The sequence below is a fragment of the Tupaia chinensis genome, unplaced genomic scaffold (genome assembly GCF_000334495.1).
Source record: "Tupaia chinensis unplaced genomic scaffold, TupChi_1.0 Scaffold000317_1, whole genome shotgun sequence".
Taxonomy (NCBI): domain Eukaryota; kingdom Metazoa; phylum Chordata; class Mammalia; order Scandentia; family Tupaiidae; genus Tupaia; species Tupaia belangeri.
In genome coordinates this window covers 2,673,795-2,683,631 of record NW_006159810.1, presented here as the reverse complement: position 1 = coordinate 2,683,631, position 9,837 = coordinate 2,673,795, and the positions used below count along the sequence as shown (strand labels likewise).

General features: G+C 40.1%; 1 protein-coding gene across 1 annotated transcript in view; it reads left to right on the top strand.

The window, feature by feature from the left end:
* Positions 1 to 4,626, top strand: part of CYP1B1 (cytochrome P450 family 1 subfamily B member 1) — a 6,578-nt gene extending 1,952 nt beyond the window's left edge. Inside the window, 2 exon segments of the mRNA XM_027773009.1 lie at positions 1 to 419; positions 3,645 to 4,626. The exon segment at positions 1 to 419 is cut by the window's left edge and continues 100 nt beyond it. Of these exon segments, the coding sequence (XP_027628810.1) occupies positions 1 to 419; positions 3,645 to 4,233 (1,008 nt within the window). The 3' untranslated portion in view covers positions 4,234 to 4,626.
* The last annotated feature ends 5,211 nt before the right edge of the window (positions 4,627 to 9,837 follow it).

Sequence of the window (9,837 nt, the reverse complement as noted above, 5' to 3'; positions counted from 1 at the left end):
GTCATGAGCGCCGTGTGCTTCGGCTGCCGCTACAGTCACGACGATGCCGAGTTCCGCGAGCTGCTCAGCCACAACGAGGAGTTCGGGCGCACGGTGGGCGCGGGCAGCCTGGTGGACGTGATGCCCTGGCTGCAGCGCTTCCCCAACCCGGTGCGCACCGCATTCCGCGAGTTCGAGCAGCTCAACCGCAACTTCAGCAACTTCGTCCTCGACAAGTTCCTAAGGCACCAAGAAAGCCTCCGGCCCGGGGCTGGCCCCCGCGACATGATGGACGCCTTCATCCTCTCCGCGGGAAAGAAGGCGGCCGGGGACTCTGGGCTGGACTTGGAGAACGTGCCGGCCACTGTCACTGACATCTTCGGCGCCAGCCAGGACACCCTTTCCACCGCTCTGCAGTGGCTTCTCCTCCTCTTTATCAGGTAAAGCCTCCAGGAGGTGTGGGTCGGGCCTTCCTTTTCTTCTCCGAAAAGGCGGAGTAAGGCTAGAACGTGCTGAGATTACCTGCAGGGCGCCCGGCTCCCGGGTTCGCTCCCGGGCTCCCCCAAACTGAGATCCTAGGAACGCCTTGTGAGACACACGCGCGCGCGCACCACCCCCAGCCCAGCCCCGACCTCCCCTTATCTCCGACCTTGTCTCTGCTCTCCCCTTGCCCACGGAGTAGCAACACATTCCTAAGAGGCCCGTGAAAAACAAGTTTTTTAAAGTGTCCGCATGTCAGCCTGATAGCTCTCTCCTTATCACAGTAGAAGCAAAGCTAGGACAGCTCGGAAAGAAAGATAACGCTGTAAATATGTCAAGTAAACAGCAATTTAAAGTGCTCTGCTAGACCTCACGCGGACGCGAGGCCGCCAGCCCTGGCGCCAAAAGCGACCCGTCGCTCAGAGCCTTGTTCCGCAGCCAAGGGAGGCGGCCCCGAAGACTGGTGACCCGCACCGAAACTTTCGGAAGCCAGCCAGAAGCCAGCGGGGAGTCCTGGGTTTGTAAAGCTCCCGTCATTGCTAGGAGTTAAATGATCGGTGTGAGCAGAACAGTCACTTTTACCCAGTGGCGTGCAGCGCGCAGAGTGGCATCTAGAATGGCCTACGGGGTACGCAGGAGGCGCCCGCGGAGCTCGCGGGGTTTGCGCTCCGCAGTGAGCTCGCTGGTCGCCCATGCCCACCTTGACCGTGGTGCTGACGCTAGCAGGCTCTTACTCTCCCGAGTTAAACATGTCCCCGGTGTCCAGTTGCCAGATTAAGCAAAGAAAACAATACATTTTACTTGAGACATCCTTAGACTAAGACATGAGCAGTTCATCTGAAATCCAGATTTAACTGTTTGGACTGTATTTTATCTGTAAACCCTACGGCTGGGTTAAATGTCTCCCTCACGTCAAATCTGGATGGCGGGAGAGACCAGAATTCCAAAATTCTGATGGCGCCGTTTCTTGCGCACAAATAAGACACGGCTATGAGAGATGCGTTCTACGACAGCACAGCTTCCTTAACGAATAAAAATTTATATTTAAAACGGGTTATCGGGGTTAAAATCATAGCAACCCGTGTGTGGGGGTGTGTGTGTGTGTACAGAAATAGAATAAACAAATTCATTCACATATCAGGGGAAAAGGGAAAAGATGATACCAGAAGGAAATCAGACCAGTAGGGCCTTTGCACCCCCCAATAAGCATGTTAACTTTTTAAACAGCCTTTCTTTCTCTCTCATCAGAACCGAACTTTCATCTGAAATCCAGATTTAACTGTTTGGACTGTATTTTATCTGTAAACCCTACGGCTGGGTTAAATGTCTCCCTCACGTCAAATCTGGATGGCGGGAGAGACCAGAATTCCAAAATTCTGATGGCGCCGTTTCTTGCGCACAAATAAGACACGGCTATGAGAGATGCGTTCTACGACAGCACAGCTTCCTTAACGAATAAAAATTTATATTTAAAACGGGTTATCGGGGTTAAAATCATAGCAACCCGTGTGTGGGGGTGTGTGTGTGTGTGTGTGCAGAAATAGAATAAACAAATTCATTCACATATCAGGGGAAAAGGGAAAAGATGATACCAGAAGGAAATCAGACCAGTAGGGCCTTTGCACCCCCCAATAAGCATGTTAACTTTTTAAACAGCCTTTCTTTCTCTCTCATCAGAACCGAACTGTAAACACTTCTCCATGTACCCCAACGGGGCAGTAAAAGGAGACAGAGCAATTGGGGGGTCACTTTCAATTCAATACAGTTTTTAAAATGCCTTTTAAAATACCCTTTTCTTCATTCTTAGTGAGAAACGAGGTGGCAGGGGTTGAATTTCACTGCCTGTGTTTGCATTAGGTTGATCAGATCAGCCACACCCATTCATCCATGCCTCGTCTATGCTTTAAACCACACTCGAGCAGAGTTGAATAGCTGCAGAAGAGCAGATTTCATCCACAAAGCCCAAAGCATTTTCTTACGGCCTTTTGTGAAAAAAGTTGGCAGACTCCTGCCATATGAAATTGAAGAAGCAATTTTTAAAGTGGCCTGTACTTCCATTGCATACAAGCCTACATTGTTTTCGGAGTTGCAAACACATGTTTTGTGACTTCTGACACTTCTTTTATTAAACTGGACATCTTCTCATCTTTTAATGCTTATTTTAGTGATCTTTGACGGGTACACATGGTTTTACCTTAATAACGTATAGTTATATATAATCATTTCTCAAGCCTTGGTCCAGTCATTGGTCACTGGCCTTGATTCCATTTTAACAATCTGAGTTATGATTGTGGTGATGCGTTTTTATACCTGTTAAATGATTTCCTAAACATATATTCTTAGATGTGGAGTTTTGGGGTTTAAAAATGAGGGGAGGTGCTCACGAATCTCACGAATCTTGCTTCATACTAAGATTTTGTTTTCTAAAGGATTCTACTAACTTATATCATCAACATATAAACGTTTTAGAATTTGTATTCTCATCTAACGCTGGGAATTCACCTTTAAATTTAGAAAATATGTACCTTTCTCAGGATACCAATTATCTTTGTATAAAATGAGAATAGTGTGTCCGTGGGAGCCAATGCTGGAGCGGGCAGTGGAAAAATCTACTTATGGGGCTGCATTTTAATTTCTGTGGGCCCTGGATATATTTGCCTTTGTAGATTTCTTACTCCATAAATTTTTTAAAAATTATGTCTTCTGACTACATTGGCATAAAAATGAATACATTAAACTTACATGTATTAGAATATTTTCTTCTATCAGAGTTCATTTGTTAGGTCTGAAGATTTTTAAAAAGATGTAAACATTTTCATGGGCCCCTAGAAACTATTGTGGGCCTTAGGAGCTACCCCCACAGAGCATACTGAGTAAGTGACCTGTTCATTATTATGCTTTTTTAGGCTGAGAAAACAGTATTTTTGCTGATAAGGGGAAAGAGAGCTTTAGTGCTATGAGGATTATAATAGGAAATATAATTGCTAAAATTCATCTTGTAACCTAGTGAGAAATTGGGAAATTGTTTTAGCTAGTTTGGGCCAAACATATTAATTTAGTAACTGGCCTGGGTAGTCTGTTTAAAAAAATGTGAAATCACAATAAACTGTAATGTGTTTTCTAGATGAAAAGAAATATTAATTTTGCACCTTTATTTTTCTCTCTCTTCATTAAAAACCAAACAGGTACCCTGAGGTGCAGGCTCAAGTGCAGGCCGAATTGGATCAGGTCGTGGGGAGGGACCGTCTGCCCTGTATGAGTGACCAGCCCAACCTGCCCTATGTCATGGCCTTTATTTATGAAGCTATGCGCTTCTCCAGCTTCGTGCCTGTCACCATTCCTCATGCCACCACTGCCAACACCTCCGTGTTGGGCTACCACATCCCCAAAGACACAGTCGTCTTTGTGAACCAGTGGTCCGTGAATCATGACCCAGTGAAGTGGCCTAACCCCGAGGACTTTGATCCAACCCGCTTCATAAACAAGGACGGCTTCATCGACAAGGACCTGGCTAGCAGCGTGATGATTTTTTCAGTGGGCAGACGGCGTTGCATCGGCGAAGAGCTTTCTAAGATGCAGCTGTTTCTCTTCACCTCCATTCTGGCTCACCAGTGCAATTTCAGGGCCAACCCAGATGAGTCCTCGAAAATCAATTTCAGTTACGGCCTGACCATTAAACCCAAGTCATTTAAAATCAATGTCACTCTCAGAGAGTCCATGGAGCTCCTGGATAATGCTGTCCAAAAGCTACAAGCTGAGGAAGCTTGCCAGTGAGAAGCCAGAGGCAAGCTGAAATTTTAGAAGTTCTCAAGTCTTGAGAAATGAGGAGTAAAATTTAGTTTTTTTTTGCTAGTTTTTTGTTTGTTTGTTTGTTTCTTCCACTTTTCAATAAGTCTCTGTGGTGGGCATAAACCCATAGGTCTATAGATGAGGTGTGGTCTATAGATGAGGTGTGTTCTACACTGAGTGACTCCTCATCAATATTATGCTGTGCAGAAACTCCTGGAGGATTTTTTGAGTCAAAGAGCTAAAGGGTTCAAGGAATGTTTATGCATATACTGGACCTTGGAGATAATAATTTCTTAAGGGATCACTCTTTTTTTTTTTTTTTAAGAGTGTTTTGCTATAGGGTGTGTGCGCTTACCAGAGAGAGACAGAGAGAAAGAAAGCGAGAAATCACCCCCTCCCCCAGGGAGGATGACCACACCTCAATCCCTTCTCTTTTCTTGGGATCTTGGACACACATGCATATGCACCTGGTGTGAGTTTAAGCCACTGGGTCCGGGACTTGAACTGCGGTTGACTGCATGGGAGTCCAGTGACACAGCCATTATGTCAACTGCTGGTCCCAGGATCACTCTTTAGAGTTAAAACACACACACACACACACACACACACACACACACACACACATATACACACACACGCAAACATAAACCTATCTAATGAGGAGGTATTTCAGTTACCATGTCTTTTTGGGTATGACCTAAGAATTATTTTCCATGTGTAGAAATCTCCTTCATAGAAAATTGTACCAAACAAAGTTGAAGAATATACATAGGAAAATGAAATGAAACTCTGAGCTTATTTTGATGCCAAACATTTTTGAAACTAATGCATAGTTTTTTCATAATATGCACTTTCTGTGAACTGTTTAAAAACTCTGTATAGTTGAAAGTGCAAAGGCAACTAATTTCAGTATAAAATACATGATTCAGGGTGATAAGGGAAAAAATAAATGACCAGAAATTTCCTTCTCACCTTTCCAGTAAAAATAGCTTAGATAGATTCTATATTTGTGGGCAGATTTATCTTTTTGCCTATTAATGTGCTTGCTTAAATTTTAGAATGAAAATAAAGTCAGTTATCAAAAAAAAAAAAGAACAAGCGAGTTAGTGATTATGGTGCATTTCAGTGATTTATAATGAATTTAAAGTCTAAATTGTTAAACTATAAGATTATAAACTGAAATTGTGCCTGTCTTGGTTGCCAAAGTACAGTATTTCAATTAGGAGGAAAAAAAAGACTTGCCAACTCAGCTAAGCTTTAATTATTAATATGTGATCATAATTGACTATTTTCAGTATCTCTTGCAGATTAATAAAAGTCACCAAGAAGTATTCAATTTACATGCAGGTATTACATATTTCATGAGCAGTCTGTTAGCATTGAGTTTTTTTTTTTTTCAGGAAAAGATTGAATAATATATATCTTGTACAATATTGCAAATTAACGGTACAGCAATTCAGCTGAAAGGCCCAAATACATTAAAGGAATTTGATCAAATCAACCATCTATTTTTGACATCATGAAAATTGAGGCCAAGTAATGCCTCTTTTCTCTTCCAAAACTTGTAGGAGAACTGACAAATCTTAAAATTAGATCCCTAAGAAATGCTCTGGATTTATAACTTTTGTAGAAATTGTATTTGTAAAACAGGATGTCTTTTTAAAATTGATCTAATTAATATGCCCAAATCCCAAACACTTGACATGCTTAAATTTAATTTTAATTGTAAAGCCATTTTAATGATTTTCAGTTGAAGTTAGTGAAAATCTGACCATTATCCTGCAGAAGGCTGAGAAATCTAAGCTGTGTTTGTCCAATGACTAGTGACGAATATCATGGATTATCTGAATATTCTCTTTGCTAAGTAACCAGAGCAAGTCCTGTTATAACTAGACTCATTTCTCTTTTAAATGGCTTTTGTAAAGTTAAAACTAATGTATTTTTTTGAAAGTCAGAATCAGAAGGTAGTCTTGGGGCTCTTGTGAGACTGTGGAGAAGATCAGATCAGTTATGTTATTTAAGATGTTACTCTGGTAAGCTTGGAAAGGAGAAAACGAACAAAATGTACACATCTGGTTTATGTAAATAACCTGAAAGCCTTTTAAAAAGTGATGGAAGATTGCAAAAGTACAAAGTGGAGTTTCAAGTTTTAATTTTCACTGCAGTGAAACTTCCAAAGTAAGTCATATGGCGTCTTAAGAGTTGACTACTTATTATATTTTGGAAACTTTGTACCAAAATTACAAGAGAAGGAGTGTGTGATGGTTGTGGAGTACAAGAGAAAAGAGAGGAAGGATGAAAAGGGGAAAGATGGTTAGACATTTATCCCACTGTTCCAAATTAATTTGAAGCAGCAATGTTTAGATCAAAAAATAAAATGTTAAAATTGATTTAGACTTTAAAATTTTAAAAAATCTGTAACATAGCAGATATAATCTGTAGTTTGGCATATTTTATTAATAAAAAAATCCTGTGATTTTTATTTTGAAAAATTAATAGCTGTTCCTCTTGAACGATTTTTTTTTTCCAGCCAGTATTTTGAAAGACATTAAAGCCAACCATAGAAATCAGGTTTACCCAACACATTTCAATTCTTTGGCACTGGTTATTCCAAATGTATGCCCTAGCAGGCCTGAGACAATGATTTGGGTCTACGCAGCCTATTTACTCTGATTATGGAGATGAGTAGCAGCAAAAGTAATCCGTGGCAGTCTGGAAGCCTCACTCAGTCAAGCAGGTCTGGGTGTTCTGTAATGGCTTTTTAGATGTACATAGGCGCAAGGGGGTATTTGATACAAAAGGACAGCTATACATAGAAGAAAGTCAGAGTGCTTAGAAGTTACCTGTCTTATTTAATATGTTTGTAACCTAGTTAGAGGAAGGAGAACACAACCAAAAAGAATTTGGAGGCTACAGTAAACAAGTGACTGGCTTAATCAGAAAATGGCATTTTGTTTCTTCCAGCGATAGACTGTGTTTGCTCATCATTGCTGACCACTATTAAAGTCAGAACATCTACTCCAGGTTGTTGCAAGAGTTAAAGTATATTGTTTATTAAATGCCTCTTTTCTATCTCATTTCTATATTAAAGCTTTGGCTTTGTGAGAAATTGCTTTTTGCCAAAACAAAAATATGTCTTAGGTTTGTTTTGTGGATTCTCTAAAAGCTTTCATGTCCCAGAACTTAGCCTTCATCTGTGAAATGTAACTACAGCCTTAATATTTTCATACTAGATCTACATTAGATCAAATAGATGCATAGCACAATCTATCAACTGGTATGTATTTTGCGGACACAACTCTGTGATGAAAAAGTATAAATGTTTATAACTCAAGGATAACTTTTTATTTAACCTTTTCTTACTTTTGTACTTTATTGTGTATGCTATTAGTATACATAGCAGCTACAGTACATAATTGTAGCCCAAACAGAGTCTGGGGACACAGTATTAATATGTAGTTTTTACTGTTTGATATACCAAATTAAAAAAAAAAACTGTATCTGTGATTATCTATAATGGGACACCATTATTACCAAAATAATAAAAATCACCTTTATAATCTCTTATGAAATTTCATTTTATGTTATAGTCCAGTGCGTCTGTTTGTTTCAACTATTACTGTACATTCTTGAATTAAAATATTGTGTTGTAAATATTTCATTTGACCTATCTACATTTTAGGCTTATTGCTCTTTTTTATTTTCTGCCAATAGGTTTTCTTTCTCTCTTTTTCTCTTTCTTTCTTTCTTTCTTTCTTTCTTTCTTTCTTTCTTTCTTTCTTTCTTCTTTCTTTCTTTTTCTTTCTTTCTTTCTTTTTCTTTCTTTCTTTCTTTTGCTTTCTTCTTTCTCTCTCTCTCTTTCTTTCTTTCTTTCTTCTTTCTTTCTTTCTTTCTTTCTTTCTTTCTTTCTTCTTTCTTTCTTTTTCTTTCTTTCTTTCTTTCTTTCTTTTTCTTTCTTTCTTTCTTTTGCTTTCTTCTTTCTCTCTTTTTCTTTCTTTCTTTCTTTTTCTTTCTTTCTCTTTCTTTTTTCTTAAAGAATACTTACTTAAATTTATTAGTATTATTATTATTTTTAATGTGCTATAGGGCAAATGTGCTCACTTGAGAGAGGCAGAGAGAGAGAGAAAGTGAGAAAGCAAGCTGCCAAGTCCAGGACTCAAGCCACAGTCAGCCATGTGGGAGTCCAGAGCCTTAACCACCACATTACCTGCTGGCCCCTTCCAATAGGTTTTCAGCATTCAGTTTCCTCCTAAATTCCTGATCTCTCTCGCTTTTTTTGAGAGGTTTTTGCTATAATGTGTGTGCTCGCCAGAGAGACAGAGAGAGACAGAGAAAGCGAAAAATTACCCCCCAGGGAGGATGGCCCATGCTGCAATCCCTTCTCCTCCATTCTCCTCTCGGGATCTTGGGCACACATACGGACACGCGCCCCGGATGAGTTTTAAGCCACCAGGTCCGGGACTTGAACCACGATTGGCTACATGGGAGTCCAGCAACATAGCCAATACGCCAACTGGTTCCCTGATCTCTGTATTTTGAATTTCAATGGCAAACAACCAAGAAAAATGAGAATTAATTTCAGATTTTGAAAGGCTGACTAATTTGAGACTTTAATATGCTGACCTCATGTTTCTACATCATCCAAAAAATGTAAGATACACAGTTTTTTCTCCTTTAGCAGCACCTAGTCTTTTTTTCTGAGGATTTCATTTTTTAAGGATATATATGCTTTAATAAGCACAATAAAATAGAATGGATGAGAGTATTCTGTAATATACAAGTAATATATCAAAACCTTCCTGGACAAATGGAGTTCAAGTATGAGTTTATTTTGGTACAAAAATTTTGAAATCCATTCATAATTTTTTTTCTATACCTTGCATTTTTCATGAACTTTTTGAAGACTCCCCTTATACGATGTGGAAATATTTTTCTGCTGATCTTTTTTAAAAAAATACTTAATTTTATTTATTACTATTATTTTTTAATTTGCTATGGGACATTTGCACTCACCAGAGAGAGAGGAGTGGTGGGGGGAGGGGGATGAGAAAGGAAGCCACCAGGTACAGGACCCCAACTGCAGTCAGCCATGTGGGAGTCCAGCACCTTAACCACCATGCCACCTGCTGGCCCCTCTGCTGACCTTTTTACCTGAAAAAAGACTGGTTTTCTCAGAGCCAGGACTCATGCTGTGACTCTCCATCCCTTCACTGCCCCGGACACACACAGCAGGGCAGTGCAGTGCCAAAGACCCTTATTTCTTCCAGACTTTATCTCCTATTACTAGGAAAACAGGAACAGGAAAAGAAAGAGGAGTACGAATTTTGCACGATGTCATCGATACTTTGGCTTGGGAATATCAGTGCAGAAGCCAAAAGGCAGAGCTATGAATTGGGCGAAGAAAATAGTCACGGCTTTCCAGCTCTGCTATAACAGGATCTTGGAAATGGTTGCTCGGCTCAGGACGAGTGAAGGAAATATGTTCATGGGGAAAAAAATCCTTGAAAAAATTAATAATTGGGGTCAGGTTTTGGCAAAACTGTCAAGTAGAGTAGGATTCTATCCGATCAGCCCAACAGGGCGTAAGAC